The following is a 20,593-nucleotide window of genomic DNA, read 5'->3' as shown; positions in this document are numbered from 1 at the left end:
GTGGTTTTGATGCTTGGACACAAGTTCATCCTTTTCCTCGCCCTGACTCTTCCTGTACCATGAGTAGAGTTGGACTGGGGGAAAGCTGTGACTGATGCAGCTCAGCATCACGGAGCTCCTCCCGTCAAGCTCCTGCTTCTCTGCCGACTCCGTGATGTTTGTGTGTTTTGGAGAAACTAGCCGGGAAATTCAAGAGAAAAGACAACGTCATTTTCTGAACATCATCAAAGATCAAACATGAATAACACAACGAATGAAGTGACATTATTGCTGCTCTTTAAAGCCAGACTGAGAAGAATGTGAAACTTATTTTCGAAACAGTTAATGGGCATTAAAACAATAAAAGATAAAACAGACTGGCTTTAGATTCACTTGGTGAAACTTTCAATGTTTTTCTCAACAATTTCTCTTTGAAACAAACAACAGCCACTGATTTTAGGTTACTGTTCCTTTTTTAACTTCAATATTTTTGATCAGGTGGAGTAATGTTTTCTTCTTTTTAGAACCAGCACGTCTGATCAGTATTTACTTTAGACGCAGTAATGTAGAATATATCCTCCTTGTTTATCCATTCACCATCACAAGTGCATCATTCTACTCACATCTGACTTTAACCTCAGCTGGCTGTGACTTTCCACTTCCAATGTCATTGGTGGCTTCACAGCTGTACAGTCCACTGTCAGAGGGACTGGCTGAATTCACCCTGAAGGTCTGAGTCCGAGTCTGTTGGACGATTTCCTCTCTCCCATCAGTCGTCTTCCTCCAGGTGACAGAGCTCACTGCTGGGTTGGACTCGGCAGTACAGCTCAGTGTCAACAACACATTTTCGTTCACATCAAGACCACGATTGGCTTGAACTGTCACATGTTTGGGACTGTCTGCAGTAACCAACAATATAGAAAACAGAGAACTGTCAGATTTAACCACTGTCCAATATAATGGTCTTTATAATATAGAATGACCCTGAATAATATATGTTTTTTTATTTCATCAAAATTCATCAGAATTCAAATTAAATCAATACATGAGGACAAAGTTGGGGGACAAAGCTTTTGAAACAAGAGTCCTGAGGCTCTGAAACAGCCTGAACGAGGACAGACAGCAGACTGAGTCAGGAGCTGAAAACAAACTTTTATCTTACTTCATTCACTGATTTTACGTAGGTCTAGTTTTTATACTTTTATTTATTCTGTTTAGACAGATTTTTTTATTTGTTTTTAAATTTATATTCGTATTTTGATGTGTTTTTATTTTATTTGTTATTTGGGAAGCACTTTGTAACGTTGATTTGAGAAGTGCTATTTAAATAAATCAAGTTATGACAACAGGCCACTTTAGTCATGTTGAAATAGTAGAAGAAAATAGAAATATCGCAGTACAAAAATACTCCATTACAAGTATAGGCCCTGAATTCATAATTTAAATAAGCAGCACAGTAGTTTAGCAGGAGTATTCATTAAGTGGCAGAGTGGCACCACGTAACATTACTGGATCATTATTATTGATAATTTATAGATTAAATGACTTCATATAGGGTCTGGTAGTTTATTGATATTTTCTAAGCTCTACAGTTCTTAATCAAATAGACACATTTACTTTAGGTCATTCATTTCTCAGGTGCTATTGTTTCAACTGTCAGAAGTAATAGTTAATAGAAAAATACATGAGAAAAGCTACTTTTTCATAGAAAGATTTTTTAAAGGAAGATTTGGTTTGATCTGTTTGGTTGAAAAAAACAGCCGCAGCTGAAACACTCACATTTCACCACCAACTTCTTCTGCTTGCTGTCCTTTGAGCCCTCACTGTTCTGGGCACGGCAGACGTACCAGCCAGCGTCGGCTGAAGTCACAGTAAACGTGTGGTAGAGAGAGTTGATGGGTCGTGAATAAAGATTATTTTTGGTGATTATTAAAGACTGATGATTTGTGTTGATCCTCTTCAAGGTGAGATTTGACTGTGGGGAACTTTCAACAGTGCAGCTGACGAAGATGGTCTGACCTTCTGTGACCTCAGACCACATAGACAGTTTAGGTTCAGTGGGCGGGTCTGTAGAGAGGAAGCAGAATCTTCTTTAAAGAAGGAACATTATGATTTTATTGTTTTTCTTCCAATAAATGAGGTTTGAGGCGCTGCATCTGTAACATGATTCATTTTCATTGATCCGGCACGTCTGGTCTTCTCGTGGCCCAGGACAAATCTGGACCAAGACACTTGCTATGTGAGTGACGGTCCACTAAGAATGTAATAATGTGAATACTATGCAGAAGATTTTAGTTCAGAATTCAAATTAAATCAATACACGAATGGGAAAGAGGTCAAATGACTGAAAATCACAGACACGCCACGAGCAGTCTGGTGACACTGGTGGACATTTGAGGGTTGTGGGAGGATGGAGCCAATCCCCAGCTGACTCTGGCTCTGAGAGGTCTCCAGCGTATCACAGGGCCGACATCCAGAGACAAATATCCATTCACACAATTTAGAGTTTCCAATGAACTTCATCCTAATCTGCATGTCTTTGGACTGTGGGGCGAAGCTGGAGTACTGGGAGAGAACTCATGCAGACGGGGAGAACATACAAACTTAACAGAAAGATCACAGCAAAGTTGGGATTCGAACCAGCAGACTTCTTAGAATAATAATAATAATGATCATAACAGCAGGGTGTATTACCTAAAAGATAGAACATCAATAAAATGAATTCATCAACTTACATTTAACAGTGACTGTAATATTCTGGATCAAATATTTGTCCGTGTTGTCCTGTGTTTGGCATGAAAACACCCTCCCGTCATCCTCCCTGCTGGCTCTAAAGCTGAAGGTGGTTCTTTCCTTATCTTGATGAAAGTCTGTGGCCTGTGTCCGGTCGATCTGAGTCACATCTTGAATGTGAGGGTTTGAAGGACATGAACTTGAAGTGGAGCATGTGAGTGTGACCTCGTCGGACTCCACCACGACAGCTGGTCCCTCAAAAGTGAGCGGGCATCGGTTTACTGAGAATATGAAAGCAAGAGAAATGTGATGATGCGTCTACACAACAGCTAAAGTCTTATTGTACAGTGTCACTGAGAAGATGTTATTATAATAGAAACATTGATTTTTAAAGGTGAAGCCACCTGGTGCCTGACTGTGGTATAAATCTCACCTCCTGAATTTTAGTGAATGGGACATGGACCAAACTAAAAAGTCAAAATACACATCAACTAAAATTATCTCAAAGATGGATTCTGTAGTTTTTATCACTGGTGTTTGTTTAAATGTAAATTTTTCACGTATGTTTGCTTATTAATTAATGAATTTCTTTGCTCGGGGCACGAAGGACACATTTGTCCACTAATTGTAATGTTATGTATATTCTGAAATGTATTTTAATATTCAGATTTTTATTATACATACCGGTAACGTTGAGGGTCACTTCTTCAGATGACCATTTTAACTTCCCTACGAATCTCAAAGAATACTTTCCGCTGTCATTTCTTCTCAGGTCACAGATCAAAATACTGCACAGTGGCTTCGACCAGTAATTATTCCTCCAACTTGAAGATGAAGAACCGATGTATTTCACTCTGTTTACAAAGTCAGGACTGACCGGACGTGTCGAGTTGTTTGTGCTGTAAATGACAGTGGATGTAAAGTCTTTTTCACTGTCGACCCATCGTCTATCTTTCATCCAAAACCAGTATGCATCAGGATCATCAACATCTCTTGTGACTTGGCATTTAATTTCAGAGCAGGATCCCTCAGTAGCCAGCAGCCAACCAGGTTCTAGTTTAAAGGGACTTGTAGAAACATCTGTCGGTGAAAACACAAGTGGAGAAGTGAGTTAATCTTTAATTAAAAAAAAAATAAAAACCATTGTTTTCAAAGTGGAGAAATAAAATCCATACGTTTTATCAGGGTCAGAAAAACCACCCACGTGACTGTCTGAGCCTCCATCTCATGTGGGACTACAACTGGATTTCTGAAACAAATAAAAACTGAAAAGTGGATAAAAACATCATAAGATCACAGAACTTTTTCTTTTTAATGTAAAATGTGTGATCAATGTTCTTTGCAGCTTGTCTCAGAATTTATTTCTTCCTCTCTTCATTTCTTTTACTGACAGTTAGAGTTGTCTTTGTTTTGTTCCTCATATCAAGATGGTTGTGAAATTGTGGTTTGAAAACACAAAAGTCATCTCACCTCTACGCAGAATTTGTCATTTATTAAAGGAAATTAAAATAATTATTTTAAAATGGAATATTTGGGCCACATGTTTTTGTTAATCCCAGAGTTCAGTTTCTTTTTTTCCTTTAATAACTAAAATATAGTTTGTTTTCTGTTTTCTTTTTTAATTTTATTTGACATTAGCTACTTGTTCAAATCACTTTTATTCAAAGAAACCCCAGAACACATATAAAATACTTTGACTGCAAACATAACAGTGTCTTTTTTAAATTCAAATTTTCCAAAAGTCATATCTGGCTCTTTGGGTTCATCTCAGTCTTCAGGGAACTACGACATCTGAAACTGATGTTTGAGTTTTCATTTGGAAAAAAGTATTTCAACTGAATGGAAGAAAAAGGGTTTTAAATTATGTAATCAGTGTATATACTGTGAACAAAACTTCTGAAGCACTATATTTTATTATAATAGTTAGATAAATAACCATAGAAGCTTGTTCTTACCTCAGAGGACCCACTTGTATCAGTCTGTCACACACAGCCTCATTCCGAGAATGAGACTTTACAGAAAAAGGAAGTTTCCACACTTTGAAAGGGGGTGCAAAAAAATATTTAGCATCCCCTATCATGCAAGCCAGAAAACAGCTTCTTGTAGGTGTTCTGATTACAGCGATAGCGTTCGCAGCATCTCACAGTATTTGCACCCAGATGCACTTCCTCCCACTTCCTCTTTTTGTTGTTGTTTGTGGTGAAGTCTTGTTAACAGGCACAGAGCAGTTTTCAGTACTACATATTTATTTGGAGAATTTATGCTCACATAGTATTTACAGTGTCTCTATTTAAAACTTCATCTAACAATGTGAAAACGTATCAAAAGGGTTTGTGAAGAGTTGAATAAACATAAAAGTGCACGTGAACAACACGTGAACAGGAAACATCGCACAAAGAGAAAAGCATTTCACTCCCCCTCCCCGAGAGCTGCAGCCACGATCTTCTCGGCATCGGCCGCCATTTCATCAATGGCGCCGTTCAGAGCTTGCAGCATGGCGGTGAAGGAGCGGCTGGCATAACGGGCGTGTCTGGGCATGGCCATCTCCACCAGCTTTGATGACACCGTGGCCAAGTCCTGTTCTGCCGCCGCCAGCCGCCGCTTCACTTCCCCTTTGGTAACCTCCCCTGACAGCGCACAAGTCCGCAGCCCTTTAAGTCTCGGGGGTTCCACGCCTCGCTGTCGGGCCAGTCGCTCGACTGATTTGTCATCCAGGCACAGAGATAACTGTGCTTTCGTCAGGATCCGCACCGCTACACTCGAGTCCACCATAGAAGCCACCAGGGGGACGGGAATGGCAGACATCCCACCAGATAGCGACGCAGCGGCCCATACCAGAGCTTTGAAGGCCTCCTTTTTCTGGGTGACCAGGGCTGAGGTGAGCGTTGGGAGAGCCAAGAGAAGGGCTTGGGCTCGGATCTCTGGAAGGTCTTTGCCCAAGTCGTCCAACAGACCAGGGAAGTCAGACTTCTCCAGGGTGGAGGGTCTGACCACGTAGACTTTAGGCTGCGTCACACCCTGCGACCTCAGTGTTTCCAGACTGGCTTTCCTCTTCTCTGCCAGGTTCTTCTCTGGATCTCCCACCGAAGCTAAGAGAACCCAGTACATCGTTTGTCTCTGCAGTGAGCGGGCTTCCAAGAACACCTGCACACTGTTGGGATGGGGCGTATGTGTGAATGCCATGAAGACAGCGTTGTAGCGGAGGAATTTAACTCTATCCATGTATCCCTCAGGTTCGAATGGGGAGGTGTCGGGCACAGGCGGCAGATCCCACAGGCGAAAGTCAGGGTGTTTAGGGTCAGGGTAGCCTGCCACGTCCTCTGAGGCCACGGGGGTCGAAGCAGGAGCCGCCCCCTCATCCCCAGGTCCGAGGCCACGGAGGGAGTTGATGAAGGAGTCTTTTCCATCACCGCGGTTTCCCACCACAGCCAAGTTGATCCTACTGATCAAGAGATCTTCCACCGCGTCCCTGACATCTGATAACTTATTGCTGTCTATGGATTCTTTCAGGGTCTCAAGGAAGCTCAGGCCTTTGAAAACATCAGCCATTTCTGCAGAGAGACACAGAGTGAATTATTAGAAGAGTCACAACTGGTCCTTTGATAAAGAACAGATATGATGGATACTATCTATCATCTATCGACTAATTCCACTAATCTCTCTCTATCTATTTAGTCTGTTGTTCTGTGACTTTCATATCTCGAGAAGCGTTCATCTTATCGGCTTCTCACGTGACATGTGCATTGTTAAGGGCCCAAGGAAGTGCAGTGTGGAATTTTGCGTGATTTGGAAACGCAATACGTTCAATAATAGGCTGATAAGCTTTGAATAAACAGGCGACCAGCGCTCTGCAGCAGAGGCGACTGGGACCCATCAACGGTTCTGTGGACTGAGTCCCACAGTCGGCCTTTAGTTGCTGTGGCAAATCGAACAGGCACGTTTACAACTGGCCCTGGTAACAATAGATAAAACAAGTGTCTTTGCAGTAGTAATGATAAAGCATTAACTGAGAGGAAACCTGAACTAAAAAGTAAAATAATAATAATATATTAATATTATATTCTTAAGCAGTACTATTAGTGGTGGAAAGTAAACATGTAAATATACTACAGAACTGTGCATTACTTGTTTTTTAATTACACTTCCTCTCTACAACTTATGACCCTTCACATGTCTCAGGAGACATGATCCAGACAAATTCCTTCATCTGAAGTAAATTAATTAGCTCCATATCCACTAAAATACTTGTCTAATAATATCCTAATGTCACAGAATGTACCACTGCAGAATTTGTACTTTTTCTTTGGATACTCAAGAGTTTAAATTCAGGATATAGTAATGGAGGATTTTACATCATCATAGTATAGTTCAGTTTATTTTATTTATTTTTTAACTCAAGTAAATCTAAAGTTTACATGGTCCATTAAAAGAAATGCATCACAAGATAATGTCCATTTGATTCATCCTAAACTGAAACTGTAAATATGCAGAGCTGTCAGTCAGTATTTCAATTCAAGACAACACACTCACCTACACAGTGTGAGGTAGAAGAAACCCTCTGGCTGAAATCTGTGTTCCCGGTCGTCTGATGCTGATTCTTCTGCAGCTTTGCAGCACTGATGGCGTCGGGTGGATCTATTTAAGGTGTTCGTCCAGCCAGTGGAACATGATAATCCTTTTAGCTCCTTAATCCAACAATCACCTTGAGCACATCCATGCCCACTCTGTGTGAATGTAAAGCTACTGGCTTGCATGTATAAGCCTTCAAGAATGCAAACAAAATACAAATTAAAACCTAAATAAAAATTATAATTATACATTTAGTTTTTTAATGAAGCATCGTTCGTGTTGAAGCAACATTTATTTTTGAATTAATGAAACTAAGACCATAATAAGTTGTTGTCTCAGTAAAACCACACCTCGATACCACAATCAGCAATATGAAAGTTTTATTTTCATTTACTGTGAAAGCTGTTTTTTTTAGTTTTTTTAGTTTCCCTGCAGATATTTTCAAAAGGTAGAATAAAGAGGAACAAAGTAATATTAACGCAGTTCAGGAAAGTGGTTTTACTCTCTGTGACCCACAAACCACCTGACACCTGTGTTCCAATCCTTTTAATCTTCACATCCTCTCACACAGCAGAAGACCGTAACGTGAAGTTAAAAAATCTTTCTAGACTAAAAGCTAATTTCAAAAACAGAAAGATAGGAGGATTTTTTTTTTATTCACTCTGGTTCACTCATGATAAATGTTTTATTAAATACATGCAAGAGAAAAAGCAACACTGTAACTAACTGTGGCATCAGGATGCAGTGATTCCTTGTTGTCACTGTAAAGTTGCTACATCGCCCCCTGGTGGCTGGCTGCAGTAAATACGTCATAAACCCTGCCTCCTCCACAGCTGCTTTCTGACATGCGCTTAACTCTGCAGATTTTCCCGGAAACTCAATGGAGGATCGTGTTTTTGTGAATGCGCCTGACCAAAGAATCTCCTGCTTGATTGTTCATATGTGAAAGGCAAACGTCTGAGGAAGTCCGGCCCCATTTGTGCGGACATTCTCGGCTCTCCCTCAGCAGAGAGAAAGAAAGAAAGATACACAGGAAGTTTGGTTGATCACACAGCTTCAGAAGCAGCTGCACAGATCTTCCATGTTCACCTATTAAAGATGTTTGACTAGATTTGACTACCACTGTTCCCCAGGGCCCTATTCTGGGTCCCTGAGAAGTTCTGAACATCAGGCCCCTCTTCCTTTTCAAGCAGAGACATTTCACGCTGAGTTCTGTTGCTCCTCTCGTCAGACAGTTATTATCTATACCATCATACTGTATGTCCTTCTGGGAACTCACACGTTCAACACTGACAAATTAGGGCACAGGAAAATATTGCTATTGTTTTTGTGTACCACTTTAATGAATATGAAATGATATTTAGAAAAAAGGGGAAGTTTATGTCAGTTGCACAAAGAAACACACCAACCAGTGTATCTTCTATGTGCAGATGCTCATCTCTATAAGTTTTTGCAATTCTCCAGAAACTCTGCAAGATGGGACGAACCCAACAATCAGTGATCTGTAGAACGGTCTAATCCAAAATCTGCAGGTTAACTACAGATGGTCAAAGAAAATAAGTTTATTTAAGTGTATAAAAACTGCTTTAAATACACAAAAAATTGCAAAGTATCTGCTTTCATCGTGTGTGGGTTTTTTTCAGCACCTCTTAAAAAACAGATCTGTATTTGCAGATTGCACTTGTCTGAAGGAACAGTTGTCAGCAAAGTTGGTAAATACTCGTATGGTGGGAAACTTCCTGTTCTCACAATTTCCTACAGTACTGGACCACAATTGCAACATCTTTAATTTAAAGCGCACTGAAGCGGTGTGACCAGAGTATGACTGAGAACAAAGAGAATAAATGTCCTTTTAATTGAGAGACAGGTAAAAACTGGGGCACAGATATAGAGTATTACCAATAAAAGACAAGAGAGTTCAACATTTTAAAATCATTCAACTGAATTTATGAAGATCTCTTATCAGAGAAGGAATTTCATGAACAAATTCATCTACTTCCAAGGAGCATAGAGAAGGGAAAAGGCTCAAGCGGTGAAAACTCTAGCTATTCAATGAATTTCAGTTTGCGTTGAATTCACATACTGACATTATGAAGCATGAAGCGCACTGGCCGTCAGCAGATATTTACAGTATGTTTCAGACACAGTCAACTTCCCCATGAACACGGGTGTACAACAAAAACATTTGAACAAAAGAAATCCAGGTGAATAAGCTACATCACTGTCTTCATGGTAACTACACATTAACTTTCAGTTTACTTAGAAGTAATTACAACCAAATGTATGTCTTAAAAACCAAGAATGTTCCTTATCAAACCCTCATGAAAGAGAAATGTCATTGAGGTTTGATATTTTACAGTTTAACCCTGAACTTTGGTATAAATAGCTGTAAATAAACAATATGTCTGTGAAAATCTTATTTTGGCCTTTCGATAAATCGGTCTTTGCCATTTTACTTGTGTCATTTTTCTAAAAAGATTTGTCATCAGACTCATAAACACACAAGCACGCACAATCAGCCATTATCGTAACACAACACATTATATCTGAACATGTACTTCTGTACTGCCCCCGGCTTCCTCTCGTTCTCTACTTTAAGGCACTTTAGAATACACCTCCCCATCCTCACCTTCCTCCTCTGCTGACACAGTCAGTCCCGTCTCCATCTCTTCCTCTAGCATCTCCTCCTCCCCCTCTCTGTTGTCCTCCAACACTTCACCTCCCTCGCCTCCATCGTCTTGTCTCTCCTCCGGTGCGCCTTTCTTAATTTCAGCGTACTCTGTCTCTGTGGGGTCTTGAGCGTCCCTGGCCTCTGTGAGACTGCACCGTGACGCGCCGAACATGATGTTGGAGTACTCCACCTCTTTGAGTTCCTGGTCTCCATCAGGCGCTGATGTCCCAGCAGCCTCAGCAGCCTGGTCATGAGTATCGTTGTGGAATTCCACTGCTTGGCCATCATCGATCTGTCATATATGATGTAATAATGAATAAGTAATTTGCTATATATCACACATACTGCAGCCAGCCACCAGGGGGCGATCAACGAGCGGTCCCATTGTCGATCATTATTTATAGCAAATGGCCCAAAAGCCTGATAAAGCAAGAGTTGAGGCCGACATATTGTGGAAGGAGCTGGAAGCAGTTGACCAATCACAACAGCATGTGCCAGCCGGCCAATCAGAGAGGAGGGTCTTAAAGAGACAGGAGCTAAAACTGTTCCAGACAGAGGCTGAAAAGAGGAGCTGCAGCAATGGACAAAATGAGGAGAGTGATGTGTTTCCTGAACATTAAAGCATTTAAACCTTTTCAATCAATAACTCAAATTAAAATTATGAGCCTCAATATGATTGAATATCATTTTACTAATGTATCTTAACATGCTGGGTTACAAATGAATCATAAACATACCAGTGCGCCTGATTCAGTGGTCACCATCTCCACGTTCTCAGCCAAATTTTCAGATCTCCTCTTTTTTCTGGAGAAAAATGTAATCAAACAGTGAAAAATGTAAACAAATAACAAAACTGTTTTGTTTTTAAAACAGATGTCTAAAAGGATTAAACGTAGGATTTTGAATGGTTCAGATCGAAATACGAGTAAACTTCGTTATAATCTATATTTGAATCAGGTGTTTTCATCACAACAGTCCTTTACAGTGGCTTAAAGAAACAATGATACAATACAATGCATTGGCAGGTTCAGATTGGTTTTAAAATCTATGTTTGATGAACAATGTTATAACAATAAAAAAGCCGATAGCAGACATGATTTTGTCTCTAATCTCTGAAAGCTGATCATGTTTGCTACATGTATTTAAAAGTAAATGGATGGAACACATCATATTTGAACATTTAAGTATTTATGATTTGCAGTAAATATGCTTAAACATGCTAAAATAACAAAACTATCCTTTATGGTCTAACTCTACTTTATTTTGATCTAGAAGATTGTAAAGTCGTCTGAAATTCTTGTTGAAAATGGAGGGAAAAAATGCATGAATGTCAAAAAACTACAAAACTGTAACTGAAGTATATGGAAGTTCAAAGTTGAACCTTGTGCATGGTCTAGCCAAACAGTAGACGGTTGCTGAAAGAAGAATCCCAGTCAGAAATGCAATGTAGACTTGTGGCTGCTGAACAGTGCACCACACATTTTTGAGTAGATCTGGAATAAAAAAGGAGAAAATTAACTGTGTGGTCAACGTCGTCTCTTCGTGAAAACACAAAATCCACACAATTAGATTCTAGAAGTGTCGGTAAGCACTCACTCTGTAAGGTGGTGTAATTTGCTTCCCTGTTGCTGTCACAAATGGTCACAGGGCAAGTCTTGTTTTTTTCAGTCTGCGTGGTCTTGTTGGTGACTGTGCTGTTCGGCACCGCGGAAGCGCCTGAGTGCACAATGTAGTTTTTCAACAGTGGCCATGTGATGGTGGGTAAAGGAAACCAAGAAGATGAGAAATGTCTGCACATCAGCTGAAGCTCCCACAAACCATTTTTAGACCATCAGGCAGTCTGGAGAAGGAGCTGTGGCCGAAATGTTACCTTACCTGGAAGGTAAATACGTTTTTTGTGCGCGGACATTTGTCAGCTCCTGGTTGTTGTCAGTTCATGTGTGGTCAGTGTTGTGAGTGAATTATGGACAGAAACCTTCAACACTCAGATCAGGTCACATATCACAGATAGATGACATGACAGCTCCCAATGAGTGAAGCCAAAGCATCTCAATCGCCCCCTGGTGGCTGGTTGCAGTATAGTTCATAAATCCTGCCTTCATCCAGTTAGAGGCTGAGAACCTTTAAAATGTCTCAGCGAGTTTAAGAGATTTTTATAAAAAGGATTATGATGATAGAGTCTAATATGTAAGAGAAGAAATTTCATATTTTTACACACAATTTAAACCATTCTTAAAAACACCACCCCCTCCTAATGATGAAAATATGATCATTCTCATTTTAACTATCAAAATAAATACAAAAACCCTATTTGTTTTGGAAAATATTTACATTATACTCTTCAGAAGATAAATGTTGGAAGTTACAATCTTTACCTGTAGTTTTGATGCTCACAGACAAGAACAGAGACGCCGAGATGAGAAGTAACATCCTGATTCAGAGCTCGAGGTGGTCGGTCTCTCCAGAGGATTAACGCTGCAGCAGCTCACAGCAAATACATGAAAAGTTCACATGATGAAACCGGATTAGAAACTAGATTTAGCTGCATTGATTTGAATACAGGATGTTGCATGGGTAGTGATTCTGCAGGTGCATCTTTAAATAATAATAACTTTATTTGTATAGCACTTATGTGAACAAGGTGACACAGTGCTTCACAAAATCCATGGCAAACAAATGAATGAACTAAAATAAAAGGTATTAAATTCAATTGACTTTTAAGCACCAAATCATAACATTTTAAGATTGAGACCTACTGTAAATATTTAAAGAGAAACCCAACAGCTCCCAATTTGACATCTTCTTCAGAGCTTCAGAGTCCCCGGGATATTTATATTTTATTTTAATAATTTTCTGATTAAATACTTATTTGGTATTTTAAAATGAACTTTACTTTCACTGCTTTGAAATAAAACTTCCCTCAGTCCTAAACTTTCCCAAAGGATTGTACAGACATAATAATAATTAAAAAAATCATGTGATTACATCAACTATAGAAAAGAGAGAAAGCCTTCGTTAACAATTTCAAAGAATTCTTTAAAAGAAAGATAAATGTGGAGCGTTACCTCTTTGTGTCTCTTCTGTTTTCAGTGATCTGAGCTCTGACTCTCTCTTCCTCTCTTACTCCTTCCCTCTTCACACTACAACAAGTTTCCAGGAAGCTTCTCTCTGCTCTGCTGCCCATCACTTCCTCTGTCGTTCGTCCGAGAGTGTCACATTGTATATTTTATCCACATGTGCAGCTTCAAACCCTCTAACATGAAATGTTGATGACTTTAAAGGGATGAGACTTTGAAAAATGAAGTACTATAAGTATTTAAAAAACCTTAAGATACTTTAGGAAACTTCAAGATGCCATCTCTTCTACTGCCTAACCATCGTAGTGTATTCAGACACAATACGTACATGGAGCGATGTGCTCGGTCTATATTACCGCTTGATATCTGCAGTGCCAGTTAAATAACTGTAGAAGTACAACGGTTCCTAAGGTTAAATGGTTTATTATGCAAATATGACATCAGTGTATTTACTTCCTTCCTGTCAAGACACAAGATGTAACTATTGCATTAGCGATGCACTGTGACTGTGCTTATCAGTTAATAAATGCCTGCATACTAAAGACTTATTGAATTCTTACAGCGCCTGTAGATATTGTAGAATATAAGTTAAGGGTTTTGTTCACAACTCAAAGGTTTAGACTCAGACATTATCAAATGTGTTTTCTGTTAAAATAAAAAAAAACACTTCTCACTCTGAGTCTAGTTCCTGCAGCACATTTTTCAAAGGGGGAAGTAGAAGAAGAAGAAGGGCATCAACATTTAAGAGCTGTGACATTTCATCAGCTCGACCAGAAACACGGACTCAAAATGTTTTAATTAAAAGGCGTCACGCTAAACTGTAAAGGGCCGAGAATTTTGTGGAAATGAAAGGAACTGGGAATTCACATATTTGTTGTATTGAATTTGAATTTCTGTGTTCACCATTTACCCGTTTAATTTTACTGTTTCAGAAAAGCAGTTAAAATGTATTGATTAAAAGACATTGCAGTGATCTGTAAATGCCCACAAAATAAAAGTGAAAAAATATTGTGAAAACTGCTGCAACTGAAAATTCACTTTTTGTTTGGTATAGAATTAGATGTTTTGTGTTTGCTGTTTATCTTTTGAATAAAGATTATTTTATTTAATTACCCTTTCAGAAAAGCAGTTAAAATTAAGATGTATAAATTATCTGTAAACTACTGCAGCTGAAACTACAACTTTTCTGCTGTTGTTTTTTTTTGGGGCACCAAACTCTTTTTATGTTTACTGTTTACTTCAAATCAGAGTGATAAAAAAAGAGAAAGATGTGCAGATCAATTATATTGTACAAAGACTGAGCTCCATAGAGGACTTATACTGAAACTACTTCAAACAGGGATCTAACTTTCAAATGATCTGTGGACTTGAAAAAAAGCCTTTTTTTAGAGTTTCTTTGCTGCAGACACTCAAAATTAAAATGAAACAAGACATTAACTAGCAGCTCTGGAAAAGTGATGTGCTGTAGATCAAATGTTAGCATGCTAACATGCCGATGTTTACCTAGTCACTATCATAGTCTAGCATGGTAACCTGCTCACATTTCTTACAGAACAGAACGTCACCAGTTTTGCGATATTCTATCATGAACAAGAATATCGGACAAATAGCCAGATAAAAAGTTGAGGAATCACCCAAGTTAATTCACCACAGGGGAACATTATGACAAAATTACAAAGGAATTCATCAAAAATGCTGATATTTATTAGCAACAACAGATAAATACTTGGATCATCCACAAAGCCACAGCTCTAAGCCCGCCTCCCAAAACGTCCACTCCTTTGTGATTGGTCAACCTCTCCGAGCGCGTGTCGCAACTTTTACCCAGAGGCCTCCTGCCCAGCTGTAACCGCATGACAACCAACACCTGAAACGCCTCGTCAGTAGTCCGGCAGTTACTTCCACTTCATCGTGATGTCACATGACACCTCACAAAGTCCCACATTTGCATAATGCACGTCTAGCGGCAACGTATTTCTACAAAGCAAAGACACTAAAGCACAATAACACTTGAATAAGTATATTCTGCCCAACTTCCAGTCCACCTTTAGTTAAACGGATGCAGATGCCCCTTAAGTAAGGAGGTGTGTTGTGTCTTGTCGGTTTATCACAGGCTGAATTTGCTGTGAATCTCGTATCCATCCTTTATCCTCAAGCGACTCCAAAAAATCTAAATCCTTACATCTCTGCCATTAAATCCTTTACGTTGGAGTACACTTCCATGTCCCCCCCTTCATCCTCCTCTGGAACAAAATGATTTGTCTCCTCCTCCTCCTCCTCTATCCCGGCCTCCTCCAACACCTCACCTTCCTCTGCACCACCATCTTCTCTTTCCTCTTTTACTTGTTTTTGGATTTCAGCATAATCCGTCTCAGTGGTCTCTGGCTTCTTTGCTGCATCCCTGGGGCCCTTGCTTTTCAGCAGTGAGAAATCGATGCTGGCGTACTCCACGTCTTGTGGCCCACTGTCGAGTTTAGGGGCTCTTGCCCCTGCTGCCACAGATCCAGCCCCAGCTCTCTTTCGGCCGCGGGTCTGGGCATCTTTTGCTGCTTGTCCGTTATGTATCTGTCAGGTACAACGTAAATTAAAGGACTTATTTGGCAGCAGGAATCCAAAGTTTCTATTTCTGTGTTATTTACATTTTCAAGTATTTTCATTGGGTCACAACCATCCTCTATTCTTCTTTGCTACAACTTGAGTTCTTTCATTACTTCCATCAAAGAAGTTTCAGCTGGATTACACAAAAACTACTGCACAGTTTACCACAAAACTTAGGTTAGGGAAGAACTGCATTAAAGTTTGGTACGGATCAGGAGGCGGATCCAGTCATTTTTTCACTTTCCCTAACATAGTCATAGAGATAAGGCTTTTTTTTTTATTCAGGATTCACATCTGAGTGTGTGCAGTTTGGTGCAGATCCAAATAAAAATCTGGATCTAGTAAGTTTAAATTTGGTTTCATGAGAGCACTGTCGAGTCTTGAAGCAAGACTTGGAACATGCTATTATCTATCACATGTTGTGCAATTGTGCATGTATGTTGGACATATAATTGGCCCCTCTGTGTAAATCGTGGCCCCTTCATGGTCCCTAATTCAGAGAAATCCTAGATCCGCCTCTGCTGGGAACAATTCTGAAGAAAACTCATGTTAAATGAATGTACCTTTTATAGTACATTAGATAAAAGAATATAAATACCAGTGGATCCTCATGATTAGTCACCATGTCCACAGTCTCATACCGATTTCCACTGCTCTTCTGTTTCTTTCTGGAAGAGAAAAGTATTCAAAATTTAGATGTGTATGTATAAATATTGTCCACAAACAAAATGTGTAAATAAATGAATGGGATGAATACCGGTGGCATCTTTTTGCCAAACAGAAAACGACGGCTGAGAGAAGAAAACCGATCAAAAAGGCAATGATGGTTCCCCACCATCTTTTAAATAATTCTGCGGGTTGATCTGCAATCAGAAGGAAACAAAGAAAAACATGCTGATGTGTTTCTGAACGATAATAAATAGTTTGAACAGAAGTTGTGTGCTCAGGCAGCGATCTAAAGTAGCAGAAGCAGAAGTTACCGCTAAGTTCAGTTGGCTGTATTCGGGTGGTGAATTTTTCTTTTGCTTCCCCATTTGCGTTGCTGCTGACACACTGGACAGAGCTGTCATTTCGGCCTTTCACGATGACGGTGCTGTTAACAGTGTAGTTTGACACTGTGGTAATGACTGAGTACACAGTCTGGTCCTCCAGCAGCAGCCATTTGATGGTGGGTAGAGGAAACCCCTCACTGATGCACACACAGGTCAGGACCCCCGACTGGACCACACAGTCAGAGCTTTTTAAGATCTTTGAAAACCCTGTGAGCACACAAGCAACGTGAGAACAAAACGCTGATGAACCTAATCTTCCTCGTCAGAAACACCAGGGCGGCCTACTTACAAGTCACCGTTACGTCAGCAGTTGTAGTCGCGGTCCTGTTCAGATGTTGTGCTGTGCAGATGTAATGTCCTGAATGTTCTGCAGTCACATTAGGGATGACGAGTGTGGATGAAACAGAGTCGTTCTTCAGGTCGGTTCCATTGGGCGGGTTTGTGCTGGAGTCAAATTCAATCCACGCTACAACAGATGGAGGGAAACTGTTGCCCCTGCAGGTCAGATTCAGAACATCTCCCTCCTTTACTTCCAAGTCTCCAGTGATCACTGGATCTCTCATGTCTGTGAGGAATATTTAAAAATAAACAATTTAAATAATGATGAGAAAAAGAGGCAGAACACAGATAAAATATGGATAGACAGACAGACAGATACAGTAGATACAAGAGAGAGAGAGAGAGAGAGAGAGAGAGAGAGAGAGAATGCATCTAGTCTGCCTCAGTGTACTTTTAAATACTACCACTGGGAGATGCTAGTGCCTGAGGAATTTCATAAAGCTGTGGAAGTTGTTCAGGGGGAATTTGTCAGCGTATAATAAAAAATACACATTTTCAGTTTTTATGAAAACTGAAGGTTACCACAGGTTCTCTCTCATGTTTGAAAGGGGAGGATGAGGTGAGGGGTGTGCAGTAATTTTGTAAAATTGTATCTGCTGTTATTTAATTGTAGATTTTGTATTATTTCATTCGTTGTCTTTGATTTCAAACGGCATTGTTTTAATTTGCTTCTTGTCTTGGATGTTTTCGCATTATTGACCTTGTAACGGCTGTTTTGAAAGGTGCTATATTGATACGATTATTATTATTATTATTATTAATATTATTATTATATGTTGTTGTTGTACTTACAGATCACTGTTACGTTGACATTTTTCTTCCAGGTCCTGTTCATGTGTGTCACTGTGCAAATGTACTGTCCAGAATCCTCTGCTGTGACATTAAAGATAGAGAGAGTGGCAGTTCCTCTTCCTTCTGTGTAATAGAGCAAGTCACTGAATGTGGTGTTCTGCAGAGTTGTTCCTGTTCCATTTCTGCTGCTTTGGTCAAAAACTTTAGCCCACGTGATCAGCGATGGAGGGAAACCTTCAACACTGCATGTCAGATTCAGAGTCTTGCCCTCACTAACATTTGCATTCTGGGTTATTCTGACTTCCTTGTAATCTGCAATACAAAAACACACGTTGCACAGTCATATAATGTTGTTAAAGCACAAAGTTTCCTGTTGTAGAATTCAGCCCCTCAGAAATGAAGTAGTTTCTACTCACAGGTCACATTCAGAGTCGCCGTCTCCTCTGTGCTCACGTTTTCTTTGAAGATGACCGTGCAGGTGATGTTGGTGCCGTGATGTTCAGCTGAAGGGGAAAAGGACAGAGTCGAGCTGCTTCTCTTGGCGAACGCAGCCACGTTCTCAGTTTTGAAGGCTGTGATGTTTCCTGTGAGGTAGGCGTCGCTCTCTCCTCTTCCTCTCCACCTCCAGGTGAATGTAGGTTCAGATCCAGAGCAGAGACCAGGAGCAGTGCAGGTCAGTGTGGTCGGCCGTCCTTCCGTCAGAGGGGGAATCATCACTGTGGGCCTCTGACTCAGACCTGATGGGAGACCAGTTCATGAATGGAGTCAGATGAGAACGTCGTCATTCACTTCATTCACTAAACAAAGGCCAAAATTACTTTAGGTCCCACCCATAGACTGTGAATAAAGATGGACGACATGACAGCTCCACTAAAGTGAAGCCAAATTCCCTAGATCACCCTCTGGTGGTTGGCTGCAGTACAGGTCATCAACCATGCCTCAAACTTCACCTCAGATAAACTTTTCACAACAATGGTTTCTGTCATTTCCAGGAGTTCATATCACACTGATGTTTGTTAAAGTGCAAATTCTTCAGAAAGTTTGGTTTCAATTCGTTTTTTGATGTTAGCCTCTGTAACGGGATGAAACATCTTAATTGGTCTTACAATCGGTTGAGCCCATGTACTGACGGGACTTTGACATCACTCTACACCCCAACATCTCTACTGTGCAAACTTTGACACCAAAAGCTCAACGTGGCATCACACATATTTTGTACAACGGAAGGAAATGGAGAAGTGTCGTTCATGTTTATTTGCAGCCTCTGGTCCCAATACACCAAACATGTCATACAGCAGAATGGTTCATACCTTTAACAGAGACATTTGCTCTTTTGGGGAATGTATATGAACCTTTACTCGGTACAGTGTCAACTCTGTGTTGATATGTTCCAGAGTCCGACGCCTTCAGGTCATTGATGACGATGCTGCAGTTTTTCTGGCTCACATCAGACTCCAGCAGTGACACTCGTCCTTTAAACTCCGACTGAACCTTATCGCTGTAGGTGTTAGTGTGGAAAATCATGTCTCCATCACCACATCTGTCTTTAGTCGGTTCACATTTAAACCAAACTATATGTGAGACTTGGATATGATCAGGAACAGTGAAGGAGCATGGTATCACGACACAGAGTCCGGCCTCCGCTGTTATTTCTCCTTCAACTAGAGTGTTACAGTAGTCTTTCAACGGACAACCTGGTTCCCCCAACACTGAAGAACCTGTTAATCCAAACATGAAGAGACAAACAGGGAGAGAGATTATTTAAACTTTTAAAATATAAAAAAATAAGAAGAAAGGCTAGTTAAAAAAAAATAGAACATGTGAATCCGTCTGTTTTACACAGTTATATATATATATATATAAAATGATGTCAGCAAACACAACACAGTGAAATTCCAATATTCAATGTATAATACTTCTTAAACCACATCTTTGGAAAACAAATATATAGTTGAAATCCTAATCCCAAATTATAACCTTGTCAGTAGCACATTTTTTTTAATGGCAAACTATTTCTACCTATTTTCTTCATAACTATAAAGTTGGCATATGAGTAAAATAAAAAGTGAATACCTGTTTCCGCATCGCTGACTCTCACGGAGAAAAGCAGAGTCGCCCAGATGAGAACAAACATCCTGATTTGATGAAAGTTCATCTCTTCTTCTTCTTCCTCCAACAAACCTGACACAGAAAATACAGTAACGGAACCAGAGGAAACTCTACCATCGAAATCATCATCTTAAAAAAGGATGTTGCAGGTTTGGATTTTCCTTTGTTGCGAGATTGATACGCAGTTGCTCTTTTACGAGAACAAGCAGCAGCTCTGAATCGATTTACATCTGTAAATGTCTCTAATTTTTGCCATGTTTCAGGACCCCTGTCCAACTGTGAACCATTAACTGTACAGTTTATTTTTAACACTATATCCTCACTCTTTCTCCGGCACAGTCTCACACCTTCACTTCACCAGCAAAGCCAGGAATGTGGAAAAGACGGTTAAATAAACATTTACAGTTCAAATCATTATATAAGTCAAGCATTAGTTAAATGTTGTGTTTTACCTTTCTGTCTCCCTCTCTCTCTGTTTCTGCTCTGAAGTGACTATTGCTCTCGTCGCTTTTCTGTCTCCGCCCCAAATTATGAAACTCAACAGTTTAAGGAAGTCACTGCCGAGAAATGTTTTTCCTTTCCGCATCGACAGGCTTTTACACACTTACCCAATTTCCACCATTATCTCTGAATAACTCAATAAAATGTGACATTTTACAAAAAGGGAAATGTGT

At 39.9% G+C, this 20,593-nt stretch overlaps 3 protein-coding genes and 1 long non-coding RNA gene across 4 annotated transcripts in view; 1 reads left to right on the top strand and 3 right to left on the bottom strand.

The window, feature by feature from the left end:
- Positions 1 to 20,505, bottom strand: part of LOC117777400 (hemicentin-1-like) — a 1,765,934-nt gene extending 1,745,429 nt beyond the window's left edge. Inside the window, exons 1-4 of the mRNA XM_034612162.1 lie at positions 20,372 to 20,505; positions 19,884 to 19,991; positions 19,121 to 19,528; positions 18,227 to 18,547 (exon numbers count right to left, since the gene is read on the bottom strand). Of these exons, the coding sequence (XP_034468053.1) occupies positions 18,227 to 18,547; positions 19,121 to 19,528; positions 19,884 to 19,965 (811 nt within the window). The 5' untranslated portion in view covers positions 19,966 to 19,991; positions 20,372 to 20,505. The remainder of the gene's footprint in view (positions 1 to 18,226; positions 18,548 to 19,120; positions 19,529 to 19,883; positions 19,992 to 20,371) is intronic.
- On the bottom strand, positions 4,956 to 6,016 carry LOC117777461 (interferon-inducible GTPase 5-like). Its single transcript, XM_034612257.1, has 3 exons — positions 5,925 to 6,016; positions 5,349 to 5,827; positions 4,956 to 5,046 (listed from the first exon to the last, which is right to left on the bottom strand). The coding sequence occupies exons 2-3, from the start codon at positions 5,818 to 5,820 to the stop codon at positions 5,015 to 5,017; spliced, it is 504 nt and encodes a 167-aa protein (XP_034468148.1). The 5' UTR covers positions 5,821 to 5,827; positions 5,925 to 6,016; the 3' UTR covers positions 4,956 to 5,014.
- On the bottom strand, positions 8,603 to 11,574 carry LOC117777465 (neurofilament light polypeptide-like). The gene is made up of 3 exons (XM_034612262.1): positions 11,334 to 11,574; positions 10,690 to 10,756; positions 8,603 to 10,244 (listed from the first exon to the last, which is right to left on the bottom strand). Exons 2-3 carry the CDS (start codon positions 10,714 to 10,716, stop codon positions 9,876 to 9,878), a joined length of 396 nt encoding a protein of 131 aa, XP_034468153.1. The 5' UTR covers positions 10,717 to 10,756; positions 11,334 to 11,574; the 3' UTR covers positions 8,603 to 9,875.
- LOC117777480 lies at positions 10,676 to 11,226 on the top strand. Its single transcript, XR_004616615.1, has 2 exons — positions 10,676 to 10,788; positions 10,866 to 11,226. It is a non-coding gene; the product is annotated as an uncharacterized LOC117777480 (long non-coding RNA).
- Positions 20,506 to 20,593: the final 88 nt, after the last annotated feature.

This window comes from Hippoglossus hippoglossus, chromosome 16, assembly GCF_009819705.1.
Source record: "Hippoglossus hippoglossus isolate fHipHip1 chromosome 16, fHipHip1.pri, whole genome shotgun sequence".
In the NCBI taxonomy this organism is placed as follows: Eukaryota; Metazoa; Chordata; class Actinopteri; order Pleuronectiformes; family Pleuronectidae; genus Hippoglossus; species Hippoglossus hippoglossus.
This window is presented reverse-complemented; position numbering and strand designations above follow the sequence as displayed.